This window comes from Piliocolobus tephrosceles, chromosome 4 (genome assembly GCF_002776525.5).
Source record: "Piliocolobus tephrosceles isolate RC106 chromosome 4, ASM277652v3, whole genome shotgun sequence".
NCBI classification, from domain to species: domain Eukaryota; kingdom Metazoa; phylum Chordata; class Mammalia; order Primates; family Cercopithecidae; genus Piliocolobus; species Piliocolobus tephrosceles.
In genome coordinates this window covers 150,104,277-150,116,454 of record NC_045437.1, presented here as the reverse complement: position 1 = coordinate 150,116,454, position 12,178 = coordinate 150,104,277, and the positions used below count along the sequence as shown (strand labels likewise).

The 12,178-nt window shown below is 44.6% G+C and overlaps 1 protein-coding gene and 1 non-coding gene across 2 annotated transcripts in view; both read left to right on the top strand.

The window, feature by feature from the left end:
- IK (IK cytokine) overlaps nt 1-12,178 on the top strand; it is a 15,882-nt gene extending 3,704 nt beyond the window's left edge. Inside the window, exons 3-20 of the mRNA XM_023194588.2 lie at nt 637-729; nt 1,012-1,071; nt 1,893-2,060; nt 2,895-3,009; nt 3,605-3,675; nt 3,770-3,816; nt 4,907-5,070; nt 6,944-7,052; nt 8,113-8,152; nt 8,315-8,534; nt 8,685-8,703; nt 9,444-9,522; nt 9,802-9,882; nt 10,445-10,502; nt 11,319-11,407; nt 11,597-11,705; nt 11,877-11,911; nt 12,000-12,178. Of these exons, the coding sequence (XP_023050356.1) occupies nt 637-729; nt 1,012-1,071; nt 1,893-2,060; nt 2,895-3,009; nt 3,605-3,675; nt 3,770-3,816; nt 4,907-5,070; nt 6,944-7,052; nt 8,113-8,152; nt 8,315-8,534; nt 8,685-8,703; nt 9,444-9,522; nt 9,802-9,882; nt 10,445-10,502; nt 11,319-11,407; nt 11,597-11,705; nt 11,877-11,911; nt 12,000-12,027 (1,585 nt within the window). The 3' untranslated portion in view covers nt 12,028-12,178. The remainder of the gene's footprint in view (nt 1-636; nt 730-1,011; nt 1,072-1,892; nt 2,061-2,894; nt 3,010-3,604; nt 3,676-3,769; nt 3,817-4,906; nt 5,071-6,943; nt 7,053-8,112; nt 8,153-8,314; nt 8,535-8,684; nt 8,704-9,443; nt 9,523-9,801; nt 9,883-10,444; nt 10,503-11,318; nt 11,408-11,596; nt 11,706-11,876; nt 11,912-11,999) is intronic.
- Nucleotides 3,153-3,259, top strand: LOC111530929. Its single transcript, XR_002728059.1, has one exon. It is a non-coding gene; the product is annotated as a U6 spliceosomal RNA (small nuclear RNA).

Sequence of the window (12,178 nt, the reverse complement as noted above, 5' to 3'; positions counted from 1 at the left end):
CCAAATTCTCACTCACACTTGATTTACCAAACTTTTTAGTAGTTAACACTCTGATGCATTAAAAGTGGCATATCTGGTTGGGTGCAATGGCTCACACCTATAATCCCAGCACTTTGGGAGGCCAAGGTGGGCAGATCACCTGAGGTCAGGAGTTTGAGACCAGCCTGGCCAACATGGTGAAACCCCACCTCTAATAAAAATACAAAAATTAGCTGGGTATGTTGGCAGGTACCTGTAATCCCAGCTACTTGTGAGGCTGAGGCAGGAGAATCACTTGAACCAGGAGGCAGAGGTTGTAGTGGGCTGAGATCATGCCACTGCACTCCAGCCAGGGCAGCAGAGGGAGACTCTGTCTTAAAAACAAAACAAAACAAAACAAAAACGCTGGGTGCTGTGGCTCATCCCTATAATCCCAGCACTTTGGGAGGCCAAGGTGGGCGGATCATAAGGTCAGGAGTTCAAGACCAGCTTGGCCAATAAGGGTGACAGAGTGAGACTCCATCTCAAAAAAAAGTGTCATATCTTTGTTTTGATTTGTATTTCCCTGATTTCTGTTAATTTAATCATGATTTTTACGTGTTCCTTTTTCATTTCTTACTGAGTCCTAATATTTAAAGTCTTTGCCTTTCCTTCTAGATCAAAACTCACCAATGAAGACTTCAGGAAACTTCTCATGACCCCCAGGGCTGCACCTACCTCTGCACCACCTTCTAAGTCACGTCACCATGAGTAAGTCTTTCCGTGATCCAGCCTGTCTCCCAACTTTTTTCTTGCTCCTTCCTATTTCTTTCTACTGAAGTAGAATGACTTTTAGTAGTCCCTCAGGTATTTATGCTGCTCTCTAAAGTTTGAGAACTGCCCACCTACAAATACTGATATGGATTTCTGCTTGATTGAAACTGTTACGTTGGTCAGTATTCTAAGTCTTTCTAAAAATCCTCAAGGAGACTTCTTGGGGTTTCTGGGGCTGTGGCAATATTTTGCTATCAGTGAATTTCTCGCCTCTTCTAGGATGCCAAGGGAGTACAATGAGGATGAAGACCCAGCTGCACGAAGGAGGAAAAAGAAAAGGTGAAGGAAGGGTGAAGGGTTTTAGATTTTAAGATAGATGGTGTTTAGGGGAAAGAAGTAGGGGCTAATTGTGAGGCCAGAAACTAAGATTTTTGTCTTGAGGCTCTCTTATTTTCTTAGTGAAGCATAGTGATACTTAAGAGTGGCAATAGAGGGCTTTGGAATAGGCCTATGTATATTTTAATCTCATCTTCACTAGTTTCTTGGTGGATAACCTAGGCATTTGCTTAGCCTCTCTAATCCATGGATAGAATGGAGGTATAGTAGCAATAATAACTTTTATCAGAATGTCATGAGGATCAGCTGTGAAAGTACATGTAGGCATTTAGCACCAATGCCTGGCATATGGTAACCACCCAATAAATCTTGACTGCCATCATCGTTATTATATCATCATCGTTATTTATATGATACAAAAGTTTCTGGACCTGGTACTTGGCTTTTCCTTTATTCTGAGGGTGGACCAGCAAATAATACGTTCTTAAAATTAGAAGGTGGTAAAAATTCAGAAGATTTTCTGATTTTTGTGTGGAAAAGCCTTGTATCTGTAGAGAATTAGTAGAGTTGGGTGGTATTAAAAAGTTCTGAAGTGACAGATGGGGTGTCCCAAGTTGGCACTGGAAAAGTATATAAACTGGAAGAAGGTATGGTACTGATTTTTGAGTAACTTTGAAGAGGTGGCCAGCAGTTCTATCAGGACAAACATGAGCTTTTCTCCATAGAGAGTAGGTTGGAGATGTAGGGAAGCAAGCAGGAACAGTTCTGTTGACCTTGAGGTAGCAGCTGATGAACCTTACACATTCGCCTTTCTCTGGTCACAGTTACTATGCCAAGCTACGCCAACAAGAAATTGAGAGAGAGAGAGAGCTAGCAGAGAAGTACCGGGATCGTGCCAAGGAACGTAGAGATGGAGTGAACAAAGATTATGAAGAAACCGAGCTTATCAGCACCACAGCTAACTACAGGGCTGTTGGCCCCACTGCTGAGGCGTGAGTACTGAGGGACCAGGGCATGGTTCCCTCAGCATGCCAGAGTATGCAAATACAATGTGAACTCTTCCTCTTACTTTTCTGCCCTGGAGCCTACAATAAGCGATTTCAGAGGCACTTGCCACCCACAAATGACTGTTCTTTTTTTTTTTGTTTGAGGTGGAGTCTTGCTTTGTCACCCAGGCTGGAGTGCAGTGATGGGATTTCGCCTCACTGCAACTCCGCCTCCCAGGTTCATGCCATTCTCCTGCCTCAGTCTCCTGAGTAGGTGGGACTACAGGTGCCTGCCACCATGCCTGGCTAATTTTTTGTATTTTTAGTAGAGACAGGGTTTCACCGTATTAGCCAGGCTGGTCTCGATCTCCTGACCTCGTGATCCCCCTGCTTCGGCCTCCCAAAGTGCTGGCATTCCAGGTGTGAGCCTCCGCACCTAAGAGGCCACATAAGAAAAGTACTGGCCGGGCGTGGTGGCTCATGCCTATAATCCCCGCTCACTTTTTTATTTTTGTTTTTGGGAGATGGAGTCTTGCTTTTGTTGCCCAGGCTGGAGTGCAGTGGCGCGATCTCAACTCACTGCAGCTTCCACCTCCCATATTCAGGCGATTCTCTTGCCTCAGCCTCCCAAGTAGCTGGCTGGACTACAGGCGCCCACCATCATGCCCGGCTAAGTTTTTTATTTTTAGTAGAGACAGGGTTTCACCATTTCGGCCAGGCTGGTCTCAAACTCCTGACCTTGTGATCTGCCCGCCTTGACCTCCCAAAGTGCTGGGATTATAGGCATGAGCCACCACGCCCGGCCAGTACTTTTCTTATGTGGCCTCTTTCATTATACAGGGACAAATCAGCTGCAGAGAAGAGAAGACAGTTGATCCAGGAATCCAAATTCTTGGGTGGTGACATGGAACACACCCATTTGGTAAAAGGCTTAGATTTTGCTCTGCTTCAAAAGGTGAGTTCTGGTGGTCAGGTGGGGAGTCATACTGTCGTGCTGAATGCTCTTGTATGGGTCTGGCAAGATGAGGAGGGAGATTCCTGAGAGTTCAGACTGAGTAGAAGAAGGGCTAACGGTGGGCCCTCTGAAAAGCTGATTGCGTGCTCGCTTCGGCAGCACATATACCAAAATTGGGACGATACAGAGAAGATTAGCATGGCCCCTGCACAAGGATGACACGCAAATTCGTGAAGCGTTCCATATTAAAAAAAAAAAAAAAAAAAGAAAAGCTGATTGCTACTCATCCTTCAAGTATTAGGCTAACATTTATTTCCTTGGAGAAGCCTTCCCTGATCACCCAGGTGTGGTTAAGTGTCTCCCGTCACCTCCCACTTTCTGTACCTTTGCATAGCCCTTCTGTTTCACTTACCACAGCAATGATTGCACTTTGTTGAAATTGTTTGTCTCATCCGTTGTAAGCTCCATTAGAGTAAGAACAATATCTGTCATGTTTAATATTATATTCTTAGTTCCTGGTACAGTGTGGTATAGTGGATGTTCAATAAATATATAAAGTGATTGAATGTCCTAACGCTGCTTGCTTTCCTGTTAGGTACGAGCTGAGATTGCCAGCAAAGAGAAAGAGGAAGAGGAACTGATGGAAAAGCCCCAGAAAGAAACCAAGTAAGTAAATATTACAGAAGGGTTGAGAGTTTAGAAAGGTGGGACTTAAAGTTGGAGCACATTTAGCAAAAATAAAACTTTTTTGTCTTTTCAGGAAAGATGAGGATCCTGAAAATAAAATTGAATTTAAAACACGTCTGGGTGAGTACAGTTTTTATACTAGTGACTCTGCATTCTAGGTGAATTGTAGGGAATTTAATGCTCTGGGAAGGATATGCTTCTCCTTTCCCCCAACCTCCTTTCCTCTTTCTTTTTGAGACAGGGTCTCACTTAATCGCCCAGGCTGGAGTGCAGTGGTGTGATCATGGCTCTCTGCAGCCTTGACCTCCTGGACTCAGCCTCTTGTGTAGCTGGCACCACAGGCATGTGCCACCATACCTAGCTAATTTTTATTTTTTGCAGACATGGGGCTCTCTGTATATTGCCCAGGCCGGTCTCAAACTCCTGGGCTCAAGTGATCCTCCTGCCTTGACCTTCCAAAGAGCTGAGAGTCTTTCTTGCCCCCAAAACAACTAACTCCCATAAAATACTCTAATAGGACTCAGACATGGACTTAATTATTTCATATGTCATTTATGTCTCCTCGGGTACATTGAAAGATTTTTCAGTTTGGGGCTTATGAATTAAAAGAAGTAACATGGTTAGTGATTAAAAGTTCAAAATTTGGAATCGGAGAGACCTGAGTTTAAACCTTGATGATGAAACCGCATTAAGTGTATGATGTTAGGCAACTGACTTTGCTTTCTGTTTGTTCATCTGTAAAACTTGGGTTATTATTTACCACATGACTTTATTGTAGGGATGAAGAAAAATGAAATCTATAACATGCCTATCATATTGAGCAGGTAGTATAGCTGTTTTTTCCATCATCATCATCAATATTACCTTAAACTTCATCCTTCTTCCTCAAGACTTAATACAATACAGGTGTATAGTGCCCTTGAAGAGGCAATGTAGAAGAGTGGACAAGAGCCCAGGCTTTGGAGTTACACTGCCTGGTTCCATTCTTTGCTCCATTACTTAGTAGATACATGACTTTAGGTAAATTACTTAAATCTCAGCCATAGTATTCTTATCGGTAAAAAGGATGATGTCCACTTCACAGGGCTGTTGTAAAGATTAAGTGAAACAAAGCTTGCATAGCACTTAGCGTGGTGGCTAGCACAGAGTAAGCACATAAGTGACAGCTGTTCTTGTAGATCTTGGCTACTTGCTGCTCTTCTTATTGTAGGCCGCAATGTTTACCGAATGCTTTTTAAGAGCAAAGCATATGAGCGGAATGAGTTGTTCCTGCCAGGCCGCATGGCCTATGTGGTAGACCTGGATGATGAATATGCTGACACAGATATCCCCACCACTCTTATCCGCAGCAAGGCTGATTGCCCCACCATGGAGGTGAGTGAATGGAATCTTAAGAGCCTATCGTGTGAGCCTCAAGCCTGGGAATCAGCCTGGCCTCTGCCCCGTGTCCCTCATCCACCGTGTCACTAAGTCCTGTTCACTTTTACCTCTTAAATCTCAGCTGAATCCATTCACTTTTCTACCTCTTCACCAATAACATTCTAAGCTATAATCATTTGCTAGAACTATTACTATTTTTTTTTTTTTGAGACCAATTCTCACTCCGTCACCCAGGATGGAGTGCAGTGGTGCTATCTCGGCTCACTGCAACCTCTGCTTCCCAGGTTCAAGCAATTCTCCTGCCGCAGCCTTCCAAGTAGCTGAAACTACAGGCATTCATCACCACACCTGGCTAATTTTATTTTTAGTGGAGACTGGGTTTTACCATGTTGACTAGGCTATTCCTGACCTTAAGTGATCCATCGGTCTTGGCCTCCCAAAGTGCTGGGATTACAGGCATGAGCCACTGCGCCAGGCCTCTGGAACTATTAAGAAGGCTTCTAATTGGTTTCCGCACGTCACTTCCACTCTAATTGGTTTCCACACTTTCACTCTGATTTGTTATTTTATCTCTTTATTGAGGTGTTCTTCACGTGCCATATAATTCATCCTTTAAAAAGAATTTTTTTAAAACATTTTTGTGGGTATATTGTAGGTATATTTATTTATGAGGTACATGAGATGTTTTGATACAGGCATATAATGCATAATAATCACATCATGGAAAATGGGGTATTCATCCCCTTAAACATTTTATCTTTTATGTTACAAACAGTCCGTTTATACTCTTTCAGTTGTTTTACAATGTGTAATTATTCCTACCTATAGTCACCCTGTTGTGCTATCATATAGTAGGCCTTATTCATTCTTTCTTTTTTGTTACCTATTAACCACCCCTACCTCCCCTACCCTTGTAAAATATACAGTTTGGCTGGGTGCAGTGGCTCACGCCTGTAATCCCAGCACTTTGGGAGGCTGAAGCGTGAGGATCACTTGAGGTTAGGAGTTCAAGACCAGCCGGGCCAACATTGTAAAACCCCATCTCTACTACAAATTAGCCAGGCCCGGCGGCATGTGCCTGTAATCCCAGTTACTCAGGAGGCTGAGGCATGAGAATTGCTTGAACCCAGAAGGTAGAAGTTGCAGTGAGCCAAGATTGTGCCACTGCATTCTAGCCTGGGTGACAGAGTAAGACTCTGTCTCCAAATAAATAAATTAAAATGTAAATTTTTGTCTCACTACAGTTTAGCAGCTTTTTTTTTTTTTTTGAGACGGAGTCTTGCTCTGTTGCCCAGGCTGGAGTGCAGTGGCCGGATCTTAGCTCACTGCAAGCTCTGCCTCCTGGGTTCCCGCCATTCTCCTGTCTCAGCCTCCCGAGTAGCTGGGACTACAGGCGCCCGCCACCTTGCCCGGCTAGTTTTTTTTTTAATATTTTTTATTAGAGACGGGGTTTCACCGTGTTAGCCAGGATGATCTTGATCTCCTGACCTCGTGATCCGCCCGTCTCGGCCTCCCAAAGTGCTGGGATTACAGGCTTGAGTCACCGCGCCCGGCCCAGTTTAGCAGCTTTTAGTGGTATCTCATTCTTAGGATAAAGAGCAAAATCTTTACCGTACCTGTGAGCCTCTGCAACATCTGGCCTTTCTAGAATGTTCTAGACTCCTTTCTTGAATGTTCTTGATTCACTTTTGATGCAGGACTTTTGTGCAGGGATGTTTTATCTCTGAAATATCCTTTCACAGCACTTCCTTTCCGTCCCTTCACCTACTGTATTGTAATTCCGTCTTTAGTTTGTTAAGTGAATGAATGAATAAATGAAGAGATTCCTGCTCAGTGGTTTAACATTCTTATTTCTTGCTATTTTCAGGCCCAGACCACACTGACCACAAATGACATTGTCATTAGCAAGCTTACCCAGATCCTTTCATACCTGAGGCAGGGAACCCGTAACAAGAAGCTTAAGAAGAAGGATAAAGGTACCTGGAGGGTTAGAGAGAGAAACCTTACCCACAGAGGGCATTTGGTGGTAAAACCAAGGTCTCCTGGAGCTTTCTGTCTCCAGAATATTGAGAGGCTCCTGGGAAGCAGAGAAAAATGGGAGTACTGGAGCATTGGCAAGGAGACAATTACAACCAGATTCTGTCTCCTTAATCTACCTAAGAAGCAATGGTCAGGTCTGAAGCATGAGGGATGGAGAGTGGGTAGCTTATGTCCCATTTATTTATTTATTTTTTTAAAGATGTATTTTGGTGAAAACCAGAAAACCTAGACAAATTCTAAAAAGGCTCTAACACTTGACCCACATTTTATTTTATTTATTTATTTTTGAGATGGAGTCTCGCTCTCTCACCCAGGCTGGAGTACAGTGGTGCAATCTCGGCTCACTGCAACCTCTGCCTCCTGGGTTCAAGTGATTCTTCTGCCTCAGCCTCCCAAGTAGCTGGGACTATAAGCACGTGGCACCATGCCTGGCTAATTTTTTTATTTTTAGTAGAGATGGGGTTTCACCATATTGGCCCGGCTGGCCTCAAACTCCTGACCTCGTGATCTGCCCACATCGGCCTCCCAAAGTCCTGGGATTACAGGCATGAGCCACCGCTCCTGGCCTTATTTTTATTATATTTATTTATTTATTTTGAGATGAGTGTCTTTCTGTTGCCCATGCTGGAGTGCAGTGATTCCATCTTGACTCGCTGCAACCTCTGCTTCCTGGGTTTAAGCAGTTCTCTTGCCTCAGCCTCCTGAGTAGCTGGATTACAGGCGCCCACCATCACACCTGGCTAATTTTTTTGTACTTTTATTAGAGATGGGGTTTCACCGTATTAGCCAGGCTGGTCTTGAACTCCTGACCCCAAGTTCAAGACTCACCTCAGCCTCCCGAAGTGCTGGGATTACAGGCGTGATCCACCGTACTCAGCCTTGACCCACATTTTAAACAGAAGATGTTTAAAAGGGCATTAAGAGCTGGAGAGGATGGTGAAGTTCAGTGGAAATTAACTGAGGAGTATGTTGCTGACTCCCCTCTTTAAATTTCAGGGAAGCTAGAAGAGAAGAAACCTCCTGAGGCTGACATGAAGTATGTATCCTAGCCCCTGGCATCTGATCAGAGGGAGAGGGTTTCTGCATTTCTTGTGTCTGGCATTTTAGGGAGGCGTTGACATGAGAATCTGGAGAAATGGTCAGGGGAAGCGAAGGTGTGGGTGTGAATTTGGCCAGCTAGTGATCTCCATTTTCCCAGTATTTTTGAAGACATTGGGGATTACGTACCCTCCACAACCAAGACACCTCGGGACAAGGAGCGGGAGAGATATCGGGAACGGGAGCGTGATCGGGAGAGAGACCGAGACCGTGACCGAGAGCGAGAACGAGATCGAGAACGAGAGCGAGAGCGGGACCGAGAGAGAGAAGAGGAAAAGAAGAGACACAGCTACTTTGAGAAGCCAAAAGTAGATGATGAGGTGAGATGTGGGCCCTTAGTACCAGATGATGGAGTTGCCCCTCTCTGGAAATGTGAGCAAGGCTGGGTAAGGAATTGATTCAAACTTGGGGGAGGGATGAGTACGAATCTCTCATGGTAACACTAACCTCACATTTTGTGTTCTTTCCAGCCCATGGATGTTGACAAAGGTGAGTTGTATCCACAGCATCTCACAGTTGCTCTAGCAGTCCTGCTTTCCCCTGGGCTGAGAGTTTGACCTACGGCTCAGAGCTGGCAACAGAAGGATTTGGGGACTTCCTGGTTCTGGGTTCTCGTAAGAACCGTGTCTTGCTTTATGGAATAGGTGGAGTTCCCTCCACCTTCCTGGGCCATGGCAGGGCATATTTGGTCTTAGATATAATTCCTGTGGCCCTGGGGTTCTGAGGAGATGAGGTAGAGGTCAAGTATGGAATGTTCTGGATACCCTACCCTAATCTTAACCAGAGTAACTCATTATTTATTGGAGTTTGTTTAAGACTTTGTCAGACAAACAGGTTCTATGCCTTAAAAAATGTTTCTTAGGCCGGGCGCGGTGGCTCACGCCTGTAATCCCAGCACTTTGGGGGGCCAAGACGGGCGATCACGAGGTCAGGAGATCGAGACCATCCTGGCTAACATGGTGAAACCCCGTCTCTACTAAAAATACAAAAATTAGCCGGGCGTGGTGGCGGGTGCCTGTAGTCCCAGCTACACAGGAGGTTGAGGCAGGAGAATGGCATAAACCCAGGAGGCGGAGCTTGCACTGAGTGGAGATCGTACCCCTGCACTCCAGCCTGGGCGACAGAGCAAGACTCCGTCTCAAAAAAAAAAATGTTTCTTAAGTGTGTTGTGGGGAGGAGGTTGTGAGAGCTTCAGTTCAAGGTCTGGGCAGAGTTCTCTTTTCTCCTAGGACCTGGGTCTGCCAAGGAGTTGATCAAGTCCATCAATGAAAAGTTTGCTGGGTCTACTGGCTGGGAAGGCACAGAATCATATCCTTTATTTTAATGTGTTCCTGGGTTCCAGAGAACTAATCTGTTTACTCCAACCCCCTCTGCCTCCCTGCTCCCTCCTGCCCCACTCCACTCCTTCCCTTTTATGCTGAATTTTGACAGAATGAAACCATCCCTTGTTCCTTCGCAGAGCACCTGTAACAGCTGACAGCCCTCTCATAATTTTCATGTTGGGGCTTCTAGCCCTTGGTCCCTCCTGGCTGAAGCTTTACAGCAATAGGTGGAATCTTGTCTAGTGTTTTCTTTAACATAGCATATGCTGAAGAAGCCAGAAGACAAAAAGCAGCTGGGAGATTTCTTTGGCATGTCCAACAGTTATGCAGAGTGCTACCCAGCCACGTATGTGAAACCTGGTTAAGGAAGGAGGCTGGGATGATTGGGGAACAAGTTGGGGGTGAAATGGAAATTGATTTGCTAAGTTCCAGGGCTACTTTTTTTTTTGTTTTTGGTTTTTTTTTTTTTGAGACAGAGTCTCACTCTGTTGCCAAGGCTGGAATGCAATGGCATAATCTCGGCTCACTGCAACCACCACCTCCTGGGTTCAAGCGATTCTCTTGCCTCATCCTCCCAAATAGCTGGGATTATAGGCAGGCATCACCACACCTGGCTAGTTTTTGTATTTTTAGTAGAGATGCAGTTTCACCATGTTGGCCAGGCTGGTCTTGAACTCCTGACCTCAAGTAATCTGCCCGCCTTAGCCTCCGAAAGTGTGGGGATTACAGGAGTGAACCACTGCACCTGGTCCAAGGCTACTTCTTACTTGGATGAACTATTTTATTAGGCTTTGAGTGGGAGGTCAAGGGGGTGGTCATTCCTATGCAGATAGCCTCTTAGTCGGGTAGGTTTCCAGATGAAGCATAGGGTCAGTGTGTTTAACTGTTTAACTCTTGCTTCTCCTTAGGATGGATGACATGGCTGTGGATAGTGATGAGGAGGTGGATTATAGCAAAATGGACCAGGTATGTAGTTAGAAGGATGGTGGGCGCCTTTGGGTAGTTATTTTTTTTTATTTTTTATTTTTTTACATATATCTCCTTCCCCACTCCTAAAAAATCTATCTCATTTACTGGGCTCCACCCTCGTTTAGTTGCAGCAGTAGAAACAACAGCATTGAGGGTCATGAGCAGCTTAACTATTTCAGAGTCTTTGCACAAGATCAAATGACATAGGGTCAAAAATCTATTTTTTATTTCCTATAGCAAAGTGCCACGCTTTGATTCCCATGGTAGGCAGTAAGCAAGCATCAGTGCATAAGTAGAAAGGGCAGAAAAAATTGCAGTCTTTGGAAAATAACTAAATTTTATTCTAGCCGGGATTGAAGTTTTCCTCTAAGTCTTAAGCAAAATTTAAAAGAAAAAACCACTAATGCCACTAATAGTGAAGAAATCTCTATGCTTCCCCTCAGTTCTTTGTATTGAAATAGCATAGTTTAATCTTGGAGCCTTGTTTAATCCTGCCTCTACCATTTATTAGTTTTGTGAACTTGCCAAGTTCTTTTACTGTTTATGCCTCAATTTCCTCATCAGGAAAATGGAGAGAAGTATAGTTCCCTCTTCATAGATTTTTTAATGAGAATTAAATGAGATGATGCATTTAGTGTACAGAATAATGCCTGTCACATAGTATGTAATAGGCATTTATTATTACATATCAGGGTATGATTTATGAATTGTGGAACCTGGGATTATGGGAGAGTCTGGCTTCAATCAAGGGCTGAAATTTCATTATCACTGACATCTCTTCCTTCCCCATCCCTCCATTCTGTCCTGCAACAGGGTAACAAGAAGGGGCCCTTAGGCCGTTGGGACTTTGATACCCAGGAAGAATACAGCGAGTATATGAACAACAAAGAGGCTTTGCCCAAGTGAGTCGGTACTGAATATGGGCAGGATGTGAGGAGGGGTGTGGGGATTTGGTGGAATAGTGCACATAAGGTTAGAGGGTATGGTCTGGCTGAGATATTCCCAATTAAGTTCTTTGCCCACATGACCCTGGGGAAACCTCGCCACTGCTCTGCAGTCTCCGATGCATTCTTTCCCAACTGTGTTTTCAGGGCTGCATTCCAGTATGGTATCAAAATGTCTGAAGGGCGGAAAACCAGGCGCTTCAAGGAAACCAATGACAAAGCAGAGCTTGATCGCCAGTGGAAGAAGATTAGTGCAGTAAGTAGGATGGCCCCTTGGGTGAGAGGGTTTCAGCTGGGAGAAGACATTAGCCTACAGATTCAGGAACAGGCAAGGGGCTGGAGGGCCATGGAAATGAGAGGTCAGCCTTGGGCCTCAGGTGAGCTTAGATGGGCAGCTCGGTGACAGACTATCCTGTTCCTTTTGCAGATCATTGAGAAGAGGAAGAAGATGGAAGCTGATGGGTGAGCAGCATTATTCTTCCTCTGGGGGACTGGTGGGAATTGCTTAGTGTATTGATCTTATGCTGACCCATTTCTCCTTCCATTGCAGGGTTGAAGTCAAGAGACCAAAATACTAATCACCAGTAACAACCGAAGACCCTCCACAAGGATATGCTTCCCCCTGTTTTCTTTCTACAATTTCCAAAGGTTGCAAGATGTTTTTTGGTGGATGAATATAAAATTTTATTGTGTAATTACTTGGTTCCATTAAAATTGGTTAACTTGCTA